Source organism: Mycteria americana, assembly GCF_035582795.1.
Source record: "Mycteria americana isolate JAX WOST 10 ecotype Jacksonville Zoo and Gardens chromosome Z unlocalized genomic scaffold, USCA_MyAme_1.0 Scaffold_18, whole genome shotgun sequence".
Lineage (NCBI taxonomy): Eukaryota > Metazoa > Chordata > Aves > Ciconiiformes > Ciconiidae > Mycteria > Mycteria americana.
This window is the reverse complement of record NW_027445436.1, coordinates 5,680,214-5,704,148: the sequence shown is the minus strand read 5'-3', so window position 1 is coordinate 5,704,148 and position 23,935 is coordinate 5,680,214. Positions and strand designations below refer to the sequence as shown.

The 23,935-nt window shown below is 39.4% G+C and overlaps 1 protein-coding gene across 1 annotated transcript; it reads left to right on the top strand.

The window, feature by feature from the left end:
* The first annotated feature begins 736 nt into the window (after positions 1 to 736).
* On the top strand, positions 737 to 20,066 carry LOC142402931 (carnosine N-methyltransferase-like). The gene is made up of 9 exons (XM_075488906.1): positions 737 to 1,130; positions 2,222 to 2,414; positions 3,154 to 3,317; positions 7,008 to 7,148; positions 11,849 to 12,027; positions 13,761 to 13,874; positions 14,662 to 14,765; positions 15,179 to 15,577; positions 18,066 to 20,066. The coding sequence occupies exons 1-8, from the start codon at positions 781 to 783 to the stop codon at positions 15,278 to 15,280; spliced, it is 1,347 nt and encodes a 448-aa protein (XP_075345021.1). The 5' UTR covers positions 737 to 780; the 3' UTR covers positions 15,281 to 15,577; positions 18,066 to 20,066.
* The last annotated feature ends 3,869 nt before the right edge of the window (positions 20,067 to 23,935 follow it).

The following is a 23,935-nucleotide window of genomic DNA, read 5'->3' as shown; positions in this document are numbered from 1 at the left end:
TTGATTTATTAAAAGACTACCACTTCCTGCCAGCCTCTAGACAAAATAATGATGTATGGCAATACTCTTCAGGTCCTGGAACGGAGGAGAGGTTTGACCCTTAGAAAGGAGGCCATCTTTGATAAGAACTGAGAACTTCACAGCAGCTAGGTAGGCACATGTTCTCTTAAGGTATGCTGCAAAAGCATTTCAGAGTAATTGTCACTGTGTGAGCAATCCCAAAAAGGTATAATTTTCTACAGATTGGGACTAGCACTATTCCACAATAAAACTTGTCTCTCTCCTTGTGATAGCTAACATAAGGATATTGAGTAATTTACAAGGAAACTGATCCAAAAAAACTGAGTAGCTGTCTTTTTTGGGGGGGAGTGGGTTTCTTTTGTTGATCTGGTCAAACTGTCCTTGCAGAAATTAACCGAGACTAATAGTAGCTATGTAGCATCGTAGCTAGACCAGTAGCAGCATTAATGGCAGATAGATACATGTAAAATGCTGAAAAGAGGGAAAAAAAGCTGAGAGCAACCTGCTACCTCTGCACACCCCCTCGAGCCGTGAAGCGTCAGGGTCAGTGCCAGCGCCCGTCCTTTCACCTCCAGGCAGTTTATTTCTGCGCCTACACCAGGCATAACCACCACTACCTGTCTTCCCGTAATATTCCTTGCCCGGGGGAGACTAACGCGCGGGGGGCGGTGCTGAGCACGCGCATCGGGCTGACTCCCTCCGCCCCGTGGCGGAAGTGAGCTAGTGTGCGTGTGACTATTAGCTGTGGTTGTTGTTAGGATGTCGGTTGCATGCGCTGTGTCCCGCAAAGCGCTGCTGTCGCGGCCCAGGAGCGAGAGGGATTTACCGACCAAGGCGATGCGTAAGGGGCCGCGACGAGGTGACGAGGGGCAGCAGCAGCAGCAGCAGCAGCAGCAGCAGCAGCTGCTGCCGCCGCCGCCGCCGCCGTGGCTGGGAGAGTGTGGGGGCGGCGAGCGAGAGGCGGAGGCGATGGCGCTTCCGAGCGACGAATGGCGGCGGCAGCCGCAGGAGTCGAAGGTGTTGGCGGCGGCCACGGTAGCCAGGGAAGAGGAGGAGCGGTTGGAGCGGGAGCATTTCCGGAGGATCATCAACGCATTCCGATACTACGGGTAACCGAAATGTGCTGCCTCACATACACGGCCATGTGGCCCAGCTCTGTGATGGGGTGTTGCCCTTATAAGTCCTGAAAAACAATAGTAGCTCCTACTGGCAAAGAAATGCACATGGTGTTTTGCGTAGTCGATTGTCGGGGAAATTTTTGAAAGACTTGTAAATTTGCAGAAGAAATAAGGTCGTCTGAAAGCACTGATGGATGCCATTTTGTTATAACTAGCTATCTAGGCATTTGTTGAGTCAGAAAAGTGCTGGATAGCCCTTTTAGGAAGGAGATAAATGAAAGGGGGGAAAAAAAACCGCAACCCCTGACTTGCTACCTGAATCTATAGAATGAAGGAGAAAACATAAGTAATTCAAATGGTGAAGGAAAAATACAGACTTGGCTGAAAAAAATCTAGCCCTTGACAGTATTTTGGGGAAAGGGAGGAATTATTTTTTGCCTGGATCAGTTACACAATCAATTTCATAGTACTCATAGTTGAGGCTGTTAAAAGAAGGCAAAAATTTTAAAATTGAATGCCTTAGTGGGGCCACCAAAACTCCAGCATGGTCTGGTCTTGACTGTTATGATTCCTTCAGAAGCAATTGATTTTGAGGAGCCTGCTTTCAGCTGCCCTGTTTCCATTCCACATTCCAGTTTTTCTGTAGCTAAAGGTTACCATGGTATTCAGCTGTTTTATCCCATTTAAATTGTATTTGTGAAATAATATGGATATTTTTATGGGTTTGTGGGTTGATTGTTTACTAAGTTGCATCATTTTGTAGATCCATCTATTAGAGGTTGTGATCACCTGTGCTGGAAATGAGAGGCTGGGGATGGAGCTGTAAAACTGTGGTCTTCTTAAACTGTAATGTGTTGTTAAAAGAGTGGTAATGTGGAACTAGAGCTTAAAACAATCATTTTGCCTATAAAATTCTTGAGAACTTGTTCTCTAGTAAGGAATTACAAAGTCTGACCGCTTTCTGAGTTGAAAGAATTGGATAGTTGTAATTGGAGTAGTTTTGAGGTGAATTCTTTGTATTTCTAATATGTATTGCTGCTAAATATTTGAAGACTTTAATTTTTTTTTTTTTTCCTTCTTAGAACTAATATGCATGAACGGGTGAACAGAACAGAGAGACAGTTTAGATCTCTCCCAGATAAGCAACAGAGTCTTCTTCCTCAATTCCTTCCTCACCTTGATAAGATTCGGAAGTGTGTTGATCATAACCAAGAGATACTACAGACTATTGTCAATGACTGCATTCATATGTTTGAAAACAAAGAATATGGAGATGTATGTTAAAATGAACTTTTTCATACTTCAAAACTAAATTCTGTACTCTTTGGGATTTTCTAGCTCTGCCCTGGTTACATTTTAAAGTTAATTTTTCAGTTGGCTATATACAAGACCATAAATGGTATTGTATATTTTATTGTAGGTTATTGTATGTTATGGTGTCCTAAATTAGTTACATTTTAGGTAGTCCAACTATTCTGAATGTTAGCATTTGTAAAATTTAGTGCAATTTTTGCACTACTTATCTGCCTTTCTATGTGGCATCTAGCAAAAAAACCCCTGCACTCGGACTTAAAAGACTGTCAGTGATGGAAACTGAAGTCTTTTGGTATCTGCAGGCTAGGAACAGTTCTGGGCAGCTCTAGTGTGAGTTTTCCATGCTGCATCAGTAACGTAGAGGGATCTCCCTCTTATGGTGAGCAGTTCGGTCTCATCACTAGCGAAGTCCTGATCCTTTCCTGAATAACTACTAGTTGTGCTCAGTTATGCCATACTGTATGTTGGTTTTGTGATTTGGACCCTGGTCTCTTGGGGGCTGAACCACCAAACTCAATCCATTTAACAGGGCTGGATTTGAGCCCTGGTCCCAGAAGTGAGAGGTAAGTACTTTGTCAATTAAAACTCCCAACAGCCCTAATACCATGACTTTTTGTCTGTTTCTATTTTATTTTCTGTCTTTCAAGATTAAAGATACTTGGTGCATTTTTCATTAATTTTTTTTTCCCCCTTTAATTAGGGAAGAGGGAAGATTACACCAGCTTCAACGTTTGACATGGATAAATTAAAATCAACTTTGAAACAATTTGTGAGAGACTGGAGTGAAGAGGGGAAGCCTGAGAGAGATTCCTGCTACCAACCAATCATTAGTGAAATTGTAAAGAACTTTCCAAAAGAAAGATGGTAAATAGTATTTTAAGACTTACTTTTATGTGGGCATACACTGTTGTACAAAAATAACAAAAGTTTTTATGGAGTAAGAAAAGGCTTGGTTTTAAAAATACAGAAATTACTGAATGCTGTGGTTTTCATTATTTAATTGAGAAAGTTTGTTTTTAGTAGAAGGTATTGGAAAAGAGCAGAATCATAAACTTGACATGGAATTAAGCCAACGATAAAAACTTTTTTTTTTCTGTGCCTTGATATAACAGGGTCCATGATAACTTTTCATGTAATAGTCTTCAGGAGGTTGTGGAGTTAACCCAGTGGTGCTCAGTGAGTTAAAGTTTACAGGTTAGCAGACACTCAGAGTGTGGGTTCTGCAGATTAAGGGAAAGGCCCTTATGACAGCAGCAAGTATGAGTATTGCCCTCCTTGGTGGAAGGGGAAAGGAAGAAAGAAGACTCATAACCCTCAGTGTAGTTTTATTGCACTTAAAATTTATAATAAAAATGCTTAACTTTAGCCTTGATTTCAGACAGATAATACAATGCAAGTCTTGTAAAAACTCTGTTGCATGTGTGCACATACCTTTGTAACTGCATTGGCTTATTAAGAAACGCTACCAAAATAGTAATTGTTGTGGGGTTTTGTGCTGGTTTCGGCTGGGATAGAGTTAATTTTCTTCACAGTAGCTAGTATGGGGCTGTGTTTTGGATTTGTGCTGGAAACAGTGTTGATAACACAGGGATGTTTTAGTTATCACTGAGCAGTACTTACACAGAGTCAAGGCCTTTTCTGCTTCTCACACCACCCCACCAGCGAGTAGGCTGGGGGTGCACAAGAAGTTGGGAGGGGACACAGCTGGGACAGCTGACCCCAACTGACCAAAGGGCTATTCCATACCATATGATGTCATGCTCAGCATATAAAGCTGGGGGAAGAAGGAGGAAGGGGGGGACATTTGGAGTGATGGCATTTGTCTTCCCAAGTAACCATTACGCATGATGGAGCCCTGCTTTCCTGGAGATGGCCGAACACCTGCCTGCCGATGGGAAGGAGTGAATGAATTCCTTGTTTTGCTTTGCTTGTGTGTGTGGCTTTTGCTTTCCCTATTAAACTGTCTTTATCTCAACCCACGAGTTTTCTCACTTTTACTCTTCTGATTCTCTCCCCCATCCCACTGTGGGGGGAGTGAGCGAGCAGCTGTGTGGTGCTTAGTTGCCAGATGGGGTTTAAACCATAACAGGCAACAGGTTTTTAAGGTAACTTTAAGTAGAAATATACCAGTGGAATCTAGGAAGAAATTATTGCTGTAAGAATTCTATAGTTAATGTTTTTGCCATTTAGTCAGCCTGGTTATCATAAAGTACATTCCAGTTTAAATGTGACACTCTTTAAATGGGAAAATTATCCAATACCGTGTGTGGGAGCTATTGTGGGTTTCCTTCATTCTCAGTGATTATTAATAATTCACTTGTGCAATTTGAAAATACCTTCCATTAGCCATTTCTTAATTTTCATGAGTGGGGATTGCTAGTGGTGGCAGAATGTGGCGTGGATTTTGATATGGTCAAATGGATGTGTCAGATGGATTGCTTGGTTTCTTTTGCTTTGGGCTAACTTATCTCAAGGTGGATGCATCATTTAAGATGTTTTATTTGAAGATTAATTTTCTGCAGTACACTGAAAAATAAAACTTTAATACTATTCCTTTGTTTGATGCAACACATTCAAGAATCTTCAATTGTAGAAAAAACTACAGTAAGTTTAGTTTTTACACATTTAGGTAAAACAATTTTTTTAAGAAATCTCCCTAGCTAGGAGATTACCTAGGAAAAGCACTAGAAATGGAGCTTCTTTCCTTTCTATATCTGATAGTTTACATATAAACACTTGGTAACTGCCTCTTGGAAGATGTGATATTCAGCTGGATTTTGACCAAATGTAATCTTCATCTCTAAAACTGGTTTTGAATTTTGACTTCATCGAAATCCTCCTTTATTTCTTAGTTTATAGATGGACGATGCAATGTGTTGCATATCTGATATAAGACTTTGAAAGCCAAACGAGTTAGATAAAAACTGGAGAAAGTGCTTAATTTGTAAGATACAGTGTATTTCTTGTGCCTAACAGGTCAAATCACTGTTCTAAAAGCAAAACTTCAACTTCTGTAACTAAAAAGCATAACTTTTTATAATTATTTCCTTGAATACAGTTATTTAGATTTACAAGAAGTAATTAAAGAATTATTGCTTTTACTCCTACCTCATTGATCCTTCATAGGAAGTAGTAGTGCCATCTTATTTTTTTTATACAGTTTGTCTAGAAGAAGATCACATTTCTTTTCAGATATAGACCTTGTTTATTTCCAACCTTCTGTAATGTCACTAAATTACAATAGTGTGTTTTATCCTGGCTAAAGCTGAAGACCACCTTAGCTGTAGAGGGTTGCAAAATAGTAATGCTCAAAAACCTGTCCATTTTTAGCAGGCTATTTGAAACAAGAAACAGAAGCATCTTAATTTCATTTTGCAAAGGCAGTAATGCTGCATAAATTGGCTTATTCACCCTTTAACTGTTCCTCAATTTTTTTAATAGGTCTTCAGTGCTTAATAGCACCCTAGATGAGGTAAAAATGAATTAAATATTACAAATTATTTGATGTACCTCCAGTGTAGATCTATAGGAGAGGTCATATTTCTGTTTAAGATTAAAATTATTACTTTCAGCGGTTCACATTTTGGGGTGGTTTGGGTTTTTTTATGTTAACTTTTAAAGCTTTTGGTTGTGGAAGAAGTAACTGATCTAAAGTCTTAGAGATGTATGACTGAAGTTGGAAAGTTTTGACTTGTACATTTATCATCAATAAAGTTTACCTCAGAACGTCCAGACAGCTTTTGAGTACCTCCTGAATATTCTGCCTGGAAGAGAATATTTTGAGATTCTTAGTTCTTGTATTTACTAGTTGCTCAACTTGGAAGGTGGGAAAGGTTGGCTTAAATCTCTCAGTAACCACACAACTGCTGGATGTCTTCCTGTAGTCTTCAACTTGATGTCTAGTTATGGGAAGTGAAGGGGCAGAGAATTATGCTGTACTTTGGTTTAGGAAATCCTATGTTGCTTATGTGCTTGAGTGAAATCTGCAAACAGCATATTTAAAAACCCACAGTTGCTGAAAAGTTAACTATTTTCAAGTTTTTAGAATCTGAATTGCTCATGAGCTCATGTTTGCTTTGTGGTTCTGCTGTCAAAATACTTTTTTTTTATTGAGTATAAAATGATGTAAGAAAACTGCATTTCTGATTGCTAGAATACTAGTTATCAATGGACATTATAGAAGAATAAATGGTGATATGTCATCGTGTTCATTCTTTCTGCAAATCACTTGAGTATTTTACCTTGATAACTATAAAAGTTGTTAGAAAAATATTTTTCTTAATTATGCACTGTACTCTGAATAAGGATTACATAGGTGTAAGTACTTTTGTTCTGTGTGAATATTATTTTGAGTCTTTTCTGTGGGTTTTTCTTTATACAATTAAGTGATCTGATCAGAACTGGCTTGGTTTGTCTTTTAAAAAGTAATGTCATACAGGAAGTACATTATAACATCTAAGTATATGGGGGAAAAAATGTTGGACTGGACCTCAGTATGTTTTTGTTAAAGAGGTATATGGTAAAGACTTAACTATTATTTCTGTTTTGTTGCAGGGATTTCTCCAAAGTTAATATCCTGGTACCTGGTGCTGGGCTAGGTAGATTGGCGTGGGAAATAGCTATGCTCGGTTATGCTTGCCAAGGAAATGAATGGAGCCTCTTTATGCTCTTTTGTTCTAACTTTGTACTCAACAGGTACATAGCTTATGTTTTACTTGCTGTTTGAAACCTACAGGTACTAGGGAGGCAAAAGTATAAATGAGGAAAAACTTGAATAAATAAAGCTCTCAAGAATAGATTTTTAAGTCCTAACAGACAACCACTTTTTAGGGTGTTTTGATGAAAAAATGAGTGGGGATAATTAGAGCAGGAAGCATTGTATTTGAGTCTAATGGGTAAGTCATTATGCTTATAGTAGCAAGCATGGCTTTTAAGTTACGAGACTTGAGATTTCTGGGCTCTGCCACAGACTTCCTGCATAATTTTGAATAGGTTTTACGATTTTTATTTCAAATGTATTTCTGTAAAATGCACATCTATCTCGGGTATCAAATATGGCTTAATTAAGATATGTATGATACTTAGTGATGGTGATTAGTAACAGAGGAAACCTATTAATGAAAATGTTATATTCCATACTAAAATTTAAGGTACTGTTTCTACATTAAAAGCAACCAACAAAACATGCTGCACCACTTCCTAAGCAAGTTCTGTCACTTGAGTAATAGTTAAAATAATATGATAGTTCTACAATTAAACTGTAGTACTAAATTTGAATGTAGGGCAATAACACAAATTTCACTGTATAGGTTTAATTTAGAGTGACATTTTTGTATGTGGTGTTCTGTCACTTGTACTGGAAATTATTGGTCTCACAACTTAGAAGGAAGAAGGTAGTAAAATGTAATTGTTCTTGTAAGAATGAGGATGAGAAGATTATGGGTGGGCAAGTATGAAATGATATGCCTTTGAAAACACCTAAAATATTGGCTTATACTCTATTATCGTGGTGTTTTGGAGCTCTGTTTGTGGACTGTTATTCCCTTATGCTAGGCATGGGAACAGAAAGATGATCCCAAATCTGTTATTGCTTACCATGCAAATACAGACCAAGGGGAAGACATTGTTTCTTATGGCTGCTGCATGTCTGCTTAAGACAGTAGTGGTCACTATAATAGATATTTGCTATAGATTTATTTGCTCTTTCCTTACATTATTCATAAATTATTATCATCTGGTGATGAAATTGCATGTTACAGTTGAGTTGATGTAATGCCTTGCAGCAACTGAAAGGAGGAGGTGGTCATGTGGGGTTTTTTTGTGTGTTTTTTTTTTTTTTATCCCTAGCTATACAGCCCTACTGGCTCTTACATTCTTTAGAATTTTTGAAATGATTCGGAGCAGTATAAAATTATTTAGTTCCCCTATTTGGATGCACTGGTTAGCTGTCATGTTGGTTGAAACCAGAATGTTAACTGTTTTTTGTCTTCCTTACATATGGAGTCTTTGGCCCATATGTGGAATTCTCCTGAAAATTCATGCTTAGCTTACTCTAATACTCCAGAATTCTTAGCATCTAATGTTCATGTGGTGTTTCCTATTAGTATAAAATGTATTTAGCAAAGAGGTATATGTGTTATGTTTGCTAACAGTATTTAATTTTAGACAGTGAAATTGAGTGTTGCTCAGCTGCTGTAACCTTCATCTTTCCTGGGCAAGTTATCGATTACAAGTTTTGTTACTAGCATGGAAGACAATACAGATAACTGCTAACTTGACTTTGAATTTCAGTCAGTTCAGTTGAGGTGCAGGCATTCCTTTCTGTCGGATTTAACCTTGGGATGTCTATTAAGAAGGTTTTAGGGACTTTTGAGATCTATCATTTTAGTCTTAAGTGACTGTTCCCAGTTAGCCTTCTGAAATTGACGTTTGCCTTCCTGGAACTGGAAGAAACAACAATATGAGCTGAAGATACTAGTTAAGGAAGAATATGGTAAGAAAGAAGGATTTTGCAAATAAGTGTTTAGCTATAGTTCCTTTCCTCTTTCCTTAATTTATCCAGAAAGGGGACCGAGTTGGTGCCTAGTTTATTTATTGATGGGGGGGGGGGGGGGGGGGTGATTTAATTTTTTTAAAGTTAAATATGAAATAACTTTTTGAAAATTATTCTTAATTTTACCATTTAAACAGCATGACATGATTCCGAATTAATTTTTATTTTCAGTTGATAGTGGCATGAGGGTTTTGCTATTGTATGCTTATAGTTTGGATCTGCATTCTTTCTCAGTACTTTGTCATCTTAAAAATAAACAAAGGTCAATCTTGAATATCAAGTCTACTACTCCAGTGGGCCTTCTAGATTTGGTATAGTGACTTAAATCTTCTGTATACAAAGTGATACCTGCTGGGTTTTAATATGTGTAAAACCAACAACTCTTAAATTGAGAACCATTGTTATTGTGGGTAAAATGTCATAGTTCAGTATGTCATGAACACAGAAGTGCATCAAGGCATAATTATGGTTGCTATGAATATTTGAAATTAATCAACACAGCTTTGAAAAACTATATTGGTTAAAGTGCATTATTCCATTAAGGAAGCTCCTTTTTTTTTTTTTTTTTTTTTTTAATGGATAAGGTTCTTTATATACCTGGTATGTTTTTCTTGTGTTTAGATGAGTCTTGGATATAATGACAGATGGCAGAGGTGATCACTGGTGATATGCAGACATGCTTCTTACATGTTTTTTGGAAGAACAAAAACTGTAAGAAGTATAATCAGTCCTTCCGCCTCTGGAAAGCATACCAAAATTTTCAGGTGGCCTAAAGTCCCAAGGACACATTGCATCCCTTTGACATCTGATGGGAGGGGAGACACCAGGGTGGTATCTAAGTGGAGGAGACACCAGATTTTACATGGTCTCACTTCTCCACTGTGCACCAGGATTGATCTAGTGCACAGCTGATTGCTGACTTGCTGTGTTTTGCAGTTGGAGATTCAGAGCAGATTCGGTAGCCTCAGTCTAACAGCCCTTCAGTAGAAGCAGCACTTATGAATATTTGAGAAAGTTCAGTTGGAGTAATACCAAATCGCTTTGCACCAAAATGAGAGTAGGGGTGGTTTAAAATGCTTTAATTCATACAAGTAGGATTCACACTGACAGTTGGCTAACCTTTACTTTCCTAAAAAAGCATCTTTGTAGATAAATCTTGATACCTTGAGAAGGTTTCTTGATTGGTCAAAAGTAAGATTTGACCTAATCATCTTTTCTAGAATTACCTTTTCAGACTGAGCGTTACCCGATATATGTACTGTACCTATTGGAAAGAAGTGCCTCACACTCTACTATTTAACAACTTTAACTCCCTACCTATATTTCTCATTGGAAGGATTGTAGCTGTAAAGGACTGCAGTTTGAGATCTAAATTATCAAAGCTGGAAAGGGGAGGTTTTCAAGTTTGAATATGGAGAGGCTTTGGCCTTTTATATTAAATAGGGAATTGCTGCTGGAACTGTTGAAGTCTACATGTATATATTACGCTCAAAAATGAGAAGAAAAGTACTGGAAGGTGTGTGTTCCCTTATAGCTCAGAAAAGATTTCCTTTGTTATCTACTCTGGTCTCTTAGTTTCTTTGCCTTGCTCTTCTGAAAATTTCATTGTTTTACAGAAATGTTCTGAGGATAATACAAATTGACTGTGAGTGCACAAAGAATGCTGAAATAGTTAACATTTGATAGATTAACTTTTTTTTTTTGTTAAGTCAGCCAAAATAGACGTCTTGCTTGAAGGAAACAAGGCCTATGTTGTCAGGGTTATTTCCCTGCTTGTTTTCTTTAATTGCATATATCTGATTGATATTTATATATCCATTATATATGGAGACAGTTGATGAACTTGGTATACTGTTCAAATACAGTTCATTTTTGTTTTTACTGAGAAAAGTAAATACTACATGGAGATGGTAAAAATGTTTATTTCAGAAACTTTACCTCAGGTGCTTTCTATCCACGAGCCAAGAGTGCATTTTCTATAACCTGGTAGACTGCTTACATTTTAAAAAGTGCTTGTTGACAACATCTGTCTCATAAAATGCACATCATCTGTTATCTTCGAATATCTAGTTATGTATGTGTAACATAGCTTTAGTAAGTGGGCTTGACTGCAGAATTTGGTGGTGTTGCATAGGAGAGAAAATTGGGTTTTGGTTTGGTTTTTTTTGGGGGGGGTGGTTGTGTGGGGTTTTGTTTTAAATTACAAATTGTTTGCAGGACTGGGAAAAGCTTTTTATACTTTAATCCTATTTTCATCACTTCTTAGAGTAAGCGTTCACTTAGTTGATCATATCAATCCACAAATAAATAAAAATGTTTGCTTAGCATAATTGCAGTACTCCAGATGTTATTAACTTAAAATGACATCTAGTGAAAAGCTACTGTGCTTTGTGAAAAGGTGAAATTTATTAATATTTTGAAATTTAAATGCATCATTTCATTTTGCATCTGAAAAATGCTTTTGTTTTGCTGTGCTTCAAAACCCCTGTGATTATGGTTCAGGAAAGGCAGAAGAGTCTAGAATGAGAACAAATATTCCCAAGGAAATATAAGACAAGCATGGGACTATTGTTTCTTTTTTTTAAATAAAACAAACAAAGACAACCCCAAAAGGCTTAGCTTTTCTGGATATACTGAATCACAGATTTCATCCATCCCACAGAAAGAATCAGGTTTGGTAAGTCCCCTAGAAAAGTTCTAGCTTTAGCATTAACTTTATCAATAAAACAGTGGATGTTGGTGAAAGTCTTTTTATGTATCGCACTATATTCGACACCTACATTGTAGATAATACATAAACAGTTAATCGAAACTGAATTGTTCTGACTTCCATGTTTTGCAGATGCTCTGAAATTAACTCATGTAAGCTTTATCCCTGGATTCATCAGTTTAGCAATAACAGAAGATCTGCTGATCAGATACGACCAATTTATTTCCCTGATGTTGACCCTCACAGTCTTCCTTCTGGTTCGAACTTCTCTATGACAGCAGGAGATTTTCAAGAAATTTACTCTGAGTGTAGTGAGTAAATGCAAATATTTAGTCTTTCCATGTGACTATCTTTATTTGTAATCATTTCTTATTGTCTCATAACATTACTAGACTGGAACTGTATCTGTAATCATTAAGCAAAAAAGTACCAACTATAGCAAGATTTTCTTATTACAAATCAGCTTTTTTTTTTTTAATAACTAAAGAGAAAAACCCCAACATAAAGATAATATATTTGCTGTAGCTAGCTACTTGCCTAACAGATCTTTGTTGCAGTAGTCTCTTTTAGAATAAAGACAATATGGCAAAGTTAGGGAAAGGTTTATTTGATTTTTTTTTTTTTAAGTGATGTTAAGGAAGTGAACAATGTAATTAATGCATTCTTTTTTTAGTGGAAAAGTATTTTTTTTTTTGTTAATTTTCTGTTGTAAAAGCAAAGCAAACTTTTTTGATAGTAGTTAACTATAAATGAAACAAATATATGCTTATTGAATGTCAGTAGCAAGTATTTCAGGGGCACATTATGGGGATGATGATAATTAAAGATTGAGACTTCCCATCAGTACAAATACCCTTACTTTTCCTGGTGATATCAGATTAATCGTGCTATCTTTACTGCAGCTATAAAGTAGTCTTTGTATGACTAACCTAATGTTGAATTAATCTGCAGATGACCTTGTTTAGCACATACCAATTACACATTTATTCTTTGATCGAAGAATAGCACTTATCCAGCTTTTTTCTTTCATATGTAGTCTAATATTAAACACCAGGTTAATATTTATTTAGTTATTTAGTCTAATATTTAACATCAGGTCCTAGTAGAGCAAATAAAAGAAACATGAAGTATGCCTATTTAGAGGTCACTAATTTTTTTTTTTTTCCTCACATAGTATTGGATTATCACCAAGGACTTCTGTTTTCCAGTTCCACATCTCTGTCCTTGTTGGACCCATATTTTATTCTGATGAAAAATAACTAGCTTTTGATCTGCCCCTTTTTTGTGCAGCTAGGCTTCCAGATATTTTCTTGTAAGATGCCTTCCTTATATAATTAATTTTCTGCAGATTCTGTCTTGTTAGGATATCTGATGCTGGTGATATATTAAATTTTTTTTTCCCCAAAATTTACAGAAATTAAACTTTTACAATTTCAGAGATGCATGTTTATACAAAAACAGACTCATACTTTAAAAGGTAGTTCTTGAAAGATCTTGCTTGTTAAATACACTAGTGAAAAACAATTGGAGAAACATTCAGATACTGGATAAAATATTTTAAAGTTACGTGGGTTGTAAAAGTACACTTTAGTGTACAGACTTGTATTGTTCTAGGTTTTAACATAACTGGAGAGTCCCAAAGCTGCTGGGTATTTTTGCATTTCTATTTTTAACAGTTGTGGTAATGAAGTTCATGGAACAGGTGAGTATTAGCACATTTGGGCCTTGATATATTATAATATATAAGCAATTTGTTTTATATAAGATATGCAAATAATTATTTCATAAAATACATATCTATATGTATGCATTAATATTTTAGATTTTTTCAAAATATAGACCCCACAAACCCAAACTTAACTGTCCATCATTTATGTAAAACAATGTTTTGCATTTAGTTTCTGGTAAACATGAGAAGTCTTCAAGTCTTATTGTTGATTGAAGTAAATCCTGAGTGTAAAATAAATATCGGTGTTAAATGATACATTTTTATGGGGGAAAAACATTGAAACTAATATCTGTACAATATGTTCTTTTTGTGCAGATGCATGGGACTGCATAGCAACTTGCTTCTTTATAGATACAGCACATAATGTTATTGATTATATTGATACAATATGGAAAATACTAAAGCCTGGAGGAATATGGATAAATGTAGGTAAGTGTGACCAGTCTTTTTTTCTACAAAGTCGACTTCTGTTTCCTCACATACTAGGCACCTAGTACCTGAAAAGAGTTGTGGGGATGAAAGCATCTGTGCTGAAAACCCTGCAGAGCTAGGGCTTTCAAGTTATCTCAGGCCTGTTCAGAATATGTCCAGATGCGTGTTAGTTCTAATCATGTTAACACCATGTGATTGTTTGTTTCTTAATAGAGAAGCAAAGCTGCCCAGTGCCAGGGTTCACATTCATGTGTCACACATTTAAGTTTGACAAATGTAGTGTCCTGTATTCTTTTTGCTGGTCTTCTAAGAAAATAGACCTTATTCTGTCTGTTAATACATCCTTCTTATTTTTCTTTATCTGTTGTCTAATTTGTACTATGCTTGTAAGTAGAATAAGGCATGAGAGACTTAAAACTTTTGCCATGGTAAGGGAAAGGCAGACCAAACTTGGGCATTAAACATTTTGTATAGTAGCAATTGGTCAGTCAGTCACTGCACCAGTCCTGGGCAGTCACAGAATGTGAACATAGCTCTTGAATAGCCCACAGCATGTCCTGCCTCCTATTCTGTAGAGAGAGCAGTGATGCTAGACTGAAATTAATTATAAAAATCATATTTGAGTGATAGAAATATGTATTTTTTTTGTCTGTATTTGAATGTTGTGGGCCTGGATATTAGCATTCTTAACACTTTAGGTATGTACTTCTGATTTAAAAAAAAAAAAAAAGAAAAATTTTGCCTTTTTTTTAATAGCTATTTCCATTGTGTCTTTGTACTATAGGTCCTCTCCTTTACCATTTTGAAAACTTGGCAAATGAACTTTCTATAGAATTAAGCTACGAGGATATAAAAAATGTTATACTGCAGTATGGATTCCATATAGAGGTAAGATGATGCTGCAATTTGGAATGAATAGTATTGGTGTAAACACAATGAACTTCTTCATGCAAACCTTTACCTTAAATGTACTTCAATTTAATGGCTAGACTAATAACTTTTAAGAGAGTCAAATGTTTATAGTTGTGTTGCAACTTTTTAATTTTGTTGTGGTTGGTGGTTTTGTTTGTTGTGGTGTGGGTTGTTTTTGTTTTGTGGGTTGTTTGAGGTTTTTTTGTTGTTGTTTTTTGGGGGGGTGTTTTGGTTTTTTTGTTTGTGTGTGGGTGTTTTGTTGGGGGTGTGTTTGGGTTTTTTAACTGTGAAATCTGTTGGTAGAAAGTATATAGCAATTTCTTACGGAGAGAAATTTCTATGGTGCCTGTAGAGAAAGTATTTTGAAGACTTCTGATTTTTACTTTCAGGTGGAGAAAGAATCTGTATCGTCAACATACACTGTGAATGAACTCTCCATGATGAAATATTACTATGAATGCGTGTTGTTTGTGGTGAGAAAACCAGAATAGAAGTGGATTTGGATAGGTTAATCAGAAAGAAATGCTGGCTCAAATGCTAAAATTGAGAACAAAACAGACTGGGTGATGTCTGGACAAATCAGTGGTGCCTTCTTATGCCTAATAAGATTTAGATAGCATCTATTTTCTTAATGTCATCCAGACATGTAGTGTGCCATGCATATTTGTAATGTATTATTGAAAATGGAGGGGGAAATGTTCACATACACTATCTTTATGCTTTGGAATGCATTAAAAAAAAACCACAACATTTTCATGTGTCTAAAATTTAATGTTTCCCCTAACCAGGTGTCCTGGTTTCAGCTGAGATAGAGTTAATTTTCTTTATAGTGGCTGGTATGGGGCTATGTTTTGGATTTGTGCTGAGAACAGTGTTGATAATACAGAGATGTTTTAGTTGTTGCTGCACTAGTCAAGGACTTTTCAGCTTCCCGTGCTCTGCCAGGTGCAGAAGAAGCTGGGAGGGGGCACAGCCAGGATAGTTGATCCAAACTGCCCAAAGGGCTATTCCATACCATATGATGTCATGCTCAGCATATAAAGCTGGGGAAGAAGAAGGAAGGGGGGACATTTGGAGTGATGGCGTTTGTCTTCCCAAGTAACCATTACGCGTGATGGAGCCCTGCTTTCCTGGAGATGGCTGAACACCTGCCTGACCATGGGAAGTAGTGAATGAATTCCTTGCTTTGCTTTGCTTGCGTGCGCAGCTTTTGCTTTCCCTATTAAACTGTCTTTATCTCAACCCTCAAGTTTTCTTACTTTTGCTCTTCCGATTCTCTCCCCCATCCCACCGAGGGGGAGTGAGCGAGCGGCTGCGTGGTGCTTAGTTGCCAGCTGGGGCTAAACCACGACAGTCCTTTTTGGCGCCCAACGTGGGGCACGAAGGGTTTGAGATAATGACAGATTTGATTGGAATGTGCTAGATAGAATTTATAGCTGTTATTGCTGTTTAGCTATTAATCAGCAAGCTTCTGTGCTTGCCATAGGCTTGCTTGCCTTACTGTACCTTAGAGTCTAGGGCTCGTTAGTGGCTGCTTTTTGCTTTCACTGCTTGCCGTGCTGCTGTACTGCTTATCACCTTACTCTGCTGTGCCTGGGAACATTTTGATAACAGCAATGGCCATGCGCCTGGGCTGGCAGATGGCCAGGGCATCGCTGCTGTTTCTGTGCTGCTGTACTGGACAGGCTGGAACTCTGGTGTGAACTCGAGTCGAAGGGACTGTGACCTGTGGATGAATCCACGTGGGAGCGGGACACCCCAAAGCATCTGTGCCCATGGATTAGCCCATGCCAGAGCAGGTATATCTTGAAACGTCTGTGGCCATGGTTATGTCTGTGCTACAGCAGGTATGCCTCTGAAGGGATTGTGGTCCAAGGATAAGTCCATGCTGGATAAGGTACACCTCGAAGCATCTGTGGCTGTGGATGAAGTCCATGCTGCAGCAGGTACACCTCGAAGCATCAGTGGCTGTGCATGAGGCCATGTTGGAGCAAGTTTACTTCTGAAGGTACTGCATTCTGTGGATAAGTCCAAGCTGGAGCAGGGGCAAGGGGAGGACTTCATTGCAATGTTAAACCTGATGGTCTGGTCCAAAGGGACCAGGGGTGGAGATTGTAATGGAAATACCTTTAAATTGTTGTATCCCGGGATTTGAGTTGCATGTTGTGGGAATTACTATAGCAGGAACCCCTTGTTGCTAGCCAGGCTAGGAGCAAGGGGAGGAGTTCATTGCAATGTTAAACCCTATAACCTGGCCCAAAAGGACCAGGGGTGGACATTGTAATGGATATACCTTTACGTTGTTGTAACCCATGATTTGAGTTGCATGTTATAGGAATTACTACAGCCGGAATCACCTGAACCAATGAAGGACAAGCCTTACAAGAAGCAGTGTGAGTGCAGCAGTGACCTGACCTGAGCTGGCTTTAGTGCCCAATAACTCCAAGCAACACACCACCTCTCCTGTCCTGAGTAACAACCATAAGAGATGAAGCCCAAAGTCATGGACTAAATGAACTCAGTGGACATTTTGTGGACATTTATGGACATTTTACAAATATTTTGTAGGGGTGGTCCATAGACTAAGGGAATGATATGTGTGTATTATATCAAAGGATGGGAAGGGTGATGGTGGGTAATGAGAATGTATTGGATAGTGTGAGACCTGAGCATGACGTAAATGGTATGGAATAAGGGGTGGATACTGTCCTGGTTTCAGCTGAGATAGAGTTAATTTTCTTTATAGTGGCTGGTATGGGGCTATGTTTTGGATTTGTGCTGAAGACAGTGTTGATAATACAGGGATGTTTTAGTTGTTGCTGCACTAGTCAAGGACTTTTCAGCTTCCCGTGCTCTGCCAGGTGCAGAAGAAGCTGGGAGGGGGCACAGCCAGGATAGTTGATCCAAACTGACCAAAGGGCTATTCCATACCACATGACGTCATGCTCAGTATATAAAGCTGGGGAAGAAGAAGGAAGGGGGGGACATTCGGAATGATGGCATTTTGTCTTCCCAAGTAACCATTACGCGTGATGGAGCCCTGCTTTCCTGGAGATGGCTGAACACCTGCCTGCCCATGGGAAGTAGAGAAGGAATTCTTTGCTTTGCTTTGCTTGCGTGCGTGGCTTTTGTTTTACCTATTAAACTGTTTTTTATCTCAACCCTCAAGTTTTCTTACTTTTGCTCTTCTGATTCTCTCCCCCATCCCACCGAGGGGGAGTGAGTGAGCGGCTGCGTGGTGCTTAGTTGCCGGCTGGGGCTAAACCACGACACCAGGCTAGTTCTCCATAAATGCTGTCTCATTTTTTCAGAAATTTATAATTATTTTCTTTTTTCTATTTTTCTGATATTAGGGATGCATAGTGGTATTTAGTGTACTAGCTGTGTCACAGTTCAGAGAAGTATTTCTAAACGTACACTTAAATTATGAATTCTGAAATAGGTTGAAAAGTTGTAAAATTATTCTCGACATATAATAACTATCAGAACTGTTACAGCATTTTCTGTGGAACTAGAAATAGTGTAAATAGGAACAAAGTAGACTATTGTATGAATTCTAATCTTTGAATCTGACTGTACCACTGTTAACCATTTACTCAAAACACAATCTGTAGACAATTTGAAATACTATGTGAAAGCATAGTATTGAATGAAAAAAAGCAGTGTGTCACAGAGGAGCAGTAAATTAACCTCAGTTCAGGTATAACACTAATTCTGATGAATCTTAGTGTTGAAACTGAAATATTGGATGCTTTGCAGACTTAAAATATGTTGATCTTTTGAGTCACCTACCTATTGCTTATGCCAAAGCTGTGGAAGCAATATTTTTGTTTAAGAGAACTTTCTGTTTCATTATCTTTTACTTTGAGTTCTTTTTTAAAATTAGTAGCATAGCTGAGTTATCCATGTATCCATGCTGTGAAGAGGTGGTGGGACATAGGAAATGCCTTTTTTTTTTTTTTGGTAAAAAAAAGGGGGGGGGGGGGGCATTTAAGTAATATGTGCTGTAACCAAACCATCTCCTTATCAGAGTCAGCAGCATATGCAGGCCAATTGGTAGATAATTTGTTTGTGACTTGAAGGCAGTTTACCCATGCTACCTTAAGATCTACCTCTTGTTTCCGTATCCTAACCTCTTGCTTCCTTATCCTAATGTTTTTCCTGGCAAATGGGGTTTAGGTGAATATTCAATCTACAAATCCTGGTATTACACAAGAGAGACAGATGCCTGCTCCAAGAAAGACCTATTTAAAGCTGAAACACTACCATTATAACAAATTTTTTAAAAAGCCAAAAAACCCACAAACAAACAAGAAAACAAACCCTTGCACACCACAAAGAATAGGTTTTTTTTCCTTTAACTTCCTTATTGTACTATTTACTCTTTTTCCTATGAACTTGGATACCTTGCCTTTATTATGGTGGGTTTGGTGTGAGGTGTTTTTTTTCTTAGATAAAATGTGATTAGTGTTTGATTTTTCAAGCTCCTTGAAATAAGGCAAGGTTAGGTAAATGTTGATTATGCAATTGCTGAGTAGTTACATCTGTAATACTGCCCAACTTATGTCTCTCTTAACAAGTCTGTAGTTACTCTTAAAATGTGGTGTTCTTGTTTTTACAAATAGACAATTGAACTCTGGCATTCTGGTTGAATCTCAATATCCTTTGTTCTCGGTTTTCTTCTTTGCTACCCCATGCTGTCAGAAGTGCCATTTTTTGCATTGTTTTTGGAGAGAAAAAAATTTTTTTTTAATTGACTTAAATCAGGTGTATAGTGATGTGCTTCTATTTTAAATTTAGGGAAAAAAACCAATTTTTTCTGATGCTTTCCTTGTGAAGTATAACAGTTACATTAAGAGTTTGAAGCAGAATAATCTTATAAATTACTTGTATGAGTTAGTGTTTTACCTGCAGTCCTATTTATGAGTTCTTAAAAATCATTATTTGTATTTTTATCGACAGGGATAATTGCGTATTCTGTGTGACTGCATTCTTTTCTTTAATTGTACACACAGGGGAAAAAACTGCATAACTTGTTTAGCAGCTGAAGCCAAGAAAATTTAGGTCACTTAAACTGTATGTGGTATTGTAATTGTGCAAAATAAAATGCTGCATAATCTGCAGAGTAATACTTCTTTATATGGAGTAAGTTTGACAAATGTAAAGTGTCCTGTATTTTTATTTACATGTAGTACATTATAAAATCAGTTATGATGATAATGTGTACAATAGGCTTTTTTTCCTTGGATATTAAATTTTGCAGTATGACTTAATGACTTATCTTTGATTTTTATCATTTACTCAATGGTAAGATTTTATTTTTGTCGTGTGGTTTTTTTGGGGGGTGGGGGTTTTGGGGGGGGATTGTGGGGTTTTTTGTGTTTTTGTTGTTTTTGTGGTTGTTTTTTGTGTTGGGTGTTTGTGTTTGGTGGGTTTTGGTTTTTTGTTTGGTTGGTTGGTTTTTTTAAATTCTTGGTATGTAATCAACTATTGCATTAAAATTCCCAGAAATGTCAGAGTTCTCTGAAAGTTCTGAAGTGTTTTGCTGAATATATGGATTGTGTCTTGTGGAAACATTATGACCAAGAATTGCTCCGAGAGGTTTTTCCAACTTCCTGGGGTGCTGCAAAAACCTCTGTCTCCTAAACATTGCACCATGTCATAGAGCCTATGGCGCCAAGCCAACAAATGAAACCTCATGGCTGGTGTTTACTACAGGCTGCTCAATCAAGAATGCTTCATCAACAGGCTCCCCGTATTTCAACTATGGGAAGCATCACACTCGCAGGCTCTGATCCTGCTGGGGAACTTGTATTGCCCTGACATCTGCTGGAAAAATGGCACAGCAAGCTATAAGCAGTCCATGAGATTCTTGGAGTGCATTGAGGATTATGTCTTAATCCATGTGATAGCCTCACTGGGGAAAAGCGTTACTAAACCTGTTGCTCACCAACACTGATGACCACATTAGAGATGTCAAGATTAGTGGTAGCCTGCATTGCAGTGATCATGCTCTACTAGAATTCACAATTGTGAGGGATAGGGGCCAGGTGAAGAGTAGAGTCAGGACCCTGAATTTTAGAAGAGCAAACTCAGTTGTATAAGGAACTGGTGAATGGGGCCCCCTTAGGTACAAAGGAGCAGAACAGAATTTGCAGCTCTTTAAGGACATTTTTCTTAAAGCACAAGAGCTCTTAATTCTGATGTATTGGAAATCGGGCAAGGAAGGCAGGAGTCCAGCATGGCTGAGTAAGGACTTCCTGGTCAAACTAAACTGTAAGAAGGAAATGCACAGACAGTAGAAGCAGGGATGTGTATCCTGGGAGGAATATAGGGACACTGCCCAGCTGTGTAGAGATGGGATCAGGAAAGCTAAGGCACAGTTGGACCTGAAAAGAATAACAGGTACATTGGCCAGAAAAGGAAGATTAAAGACACACCCCTCTGTAAGTAAGACAGGAGATCTGAGGTACACACAATATTTTTTTTCTTTTTTTTTTTTTAAACCTCAGTTTTCAATAGTAATCTCTCTTCCCCCATCTCTCAACCCCCTGAACCTCAGGGCAGGGATTGGGGGAATGAAGTCCCTCCCATTGTAGGAGAAGATCAGGTTTGAGACTGCCTGAGGAACCTGAACCTACACAAGTCCATGGGACCTGACAAGATACATCCCAGGGTCCTGAGGGAATTGGCTGATGTAGTTGCTGAGGTCCTTTGCGGTCCCCAACAATATTCTTGTAAATTGGAGACATATGGATTAGTTGATGGATGAGGAATTGGCTGGATGGCTGTGTTCAAAGAGCTACAGTCAATGGCTCAATGTCCAAATGGAAACCAGTAACAAGTGGTGTCCTTCAAGGGTCTGTACTGGCACCAATACTATTTAATACCTTCATTAACAACATAGTGGGATTGAGTGCACTTGCAGCAAGTTTGCAGATGATGCCAAGCTGAGTGGTGCAGTTGATTCACTTGAGGGAAGGGATACCATCCAGAGGGACCTTGACAGGCTTGAGGAGTAGGAGAATGTGAACCTCATGAAGTTCAACAAGGCCAAGTGCAAGGTCCTGCACCTGGGTTGGGGCAATCCCTAGTATCAGTACAGACTGGGGGATGAGTGGATTGAGAGCAGCCCGTCAGAGAAGGACTTGGGGATTCTGTTGGATGAAAAATGGGACATGAGAGGGCAACGTGTGTTTGCAGCCCAGAAAGCCAATCATAGCCTGGGCTGCATCAAAAGAAGCATGGCCAGCAGGTCAAGGGAGGTGATTCTTCCCCTCTACTCCACTCTCATGAGACCCTACCTGGAGTACTGTGTCCAGCTCTGAGGTCCCCAGTACAAGACAGACATGGACCTGTTGGAGTGGGTCCAGAGGAGGGCCATGAAAATGATCAGAGGGCTGGAACACCTCTCCTATGAGGAAAGGCTGAGAGAGTTGGGGTTCAGCCTGGAGAAGAGAAGGCTCTGGAGACACCTTAAAGGGTTTTAAACTGAAAGAGGGTAGATTTAGATTGGACATAAAGAATAATTTTTTTATGATGAGGGTGGTGAGACACTGAAACAGGTTGCCCAGAGAAGTTCTGTATGCCATGTCCCTGGAAGTGTTCAAAGTCAGGTTGGACGGGGCTTTGGGGAACCTGACCTAGTGAAAGATGTCCCTGCAGGGGGGGTGAACTAGATGATCTTTAAAGGTCCCTTCCAAGCCAAACCATTCTATGATTCTATGCTATGTGCTGTAGCTGCTAGTTGCGCGTTGCTTTGGTTAACCTAGGGGAGACTGAGGTGCCCTGGCAGGTGGGTGAACGGGGGCTTCCTCCTGGCGGGGAGCTTGCTTACGGCCACTCCGCTCTCCCCGGCAGAGCGGGCTCTGTGCAGCCGTCCCCTGCCCACAGTGTGAGTCTTCCTGGTTTGTGGGAAACCTCTGAGGAAGGGGATTCTTCAGGTGCTGAAACAGGGGTGTTTTCCTCAGCGCAACCTTGACTTTGCCCTCTGCTTCACGACCTGCCCTTGGCGAACAGCAGTTTGCGGGGCTCGCCTAAAACTCATCCGACCCGTCCCCCGTTACTCGCCGGAGATGGGGTGTATAGTACTGGGCTCCACCCCCTCCCCAGCGGACACGGTAGGGAGTAGGGCCCGCATGCGCTCTCCCCATGCGGTCAATGGTGCCCGCCCTTCTCTGGGACGCGTGTTATAGAGCTGCTGGCTCGGCCCTTTCATGGCCAAGCGACGTGCGGAGGTGTTAATGGATCGCGTGCCCTTCAAGAGTCTCTTGTGCGAGCCGCCGCTGTTGCTGTCCCGTGCTGTCGCGCTCGAGAGATCCCCTCGGAGTGAAGAGACGAGCGTTAGCCGTGCAGTCCCGAAGCGGAAGCTGGAGAAGGTTGAGGCGCCGCCGGGCAAGCAGCCTGGACTGGGGGGAAGCAGTCTCTGGGGAAAGCAGGATGACGTGGGGGACAGGTGGCGCGGCGGGCCCGCGGAGTCTCAGGGCGAGCGGACGGCAGAGGGAGGCGCTGGTGGCCGGGGCAAAGAGTGGGGTGCCGACCAGGTAACGGGGAGGGGGGAGCTAGGGTTGGGGCGGTGGGAGGTGCTGCTTTTGTCTTCTCTCTGCCGGGGGTACTGCTAGGTGGGAAGCTACGTTGTAGCTGTGGTGGGCCGGGACTGGTCGCATTTGAGGAGATAAAAATCTCGGCACAGTAACGGATAGGGTTTGTTGTTATTTAGATATTGCTGTAGGGCTGAGTATACTGCTTAGCCTGCTGTTTGAAGGTAGGACCGCCCTGTGGGTGGTAGCGTTAGGGCCCTGGTATCACCTAGGGAATTAGGGAGCGGTGTACCTTTTTCATCGATTTAACAAAACGTGCACACACAGTCCTCTTCGATCTTTACCAGGCAAAGCACAGCATTCGGTGCTCTTCAACCCTTTACGTGGCTCAGTATATTAATAGGTCGTAGGCCTCTCTAAAGCTTTTTTTCTTCTGATATAAAAGAGCTAACATTTAGCTACTTTTATTTTTCCTATAGAAAAACTTAGATGAGCTCGAAGCAGACTTCAGTCATGTCCCCATCTTAAAAGCATGGTGAAAGTTTGAACAGTTTATTTTGATAGCATCTCTGTTGTTTGAGGTTGGAGGTGAGGCTTTATAATATC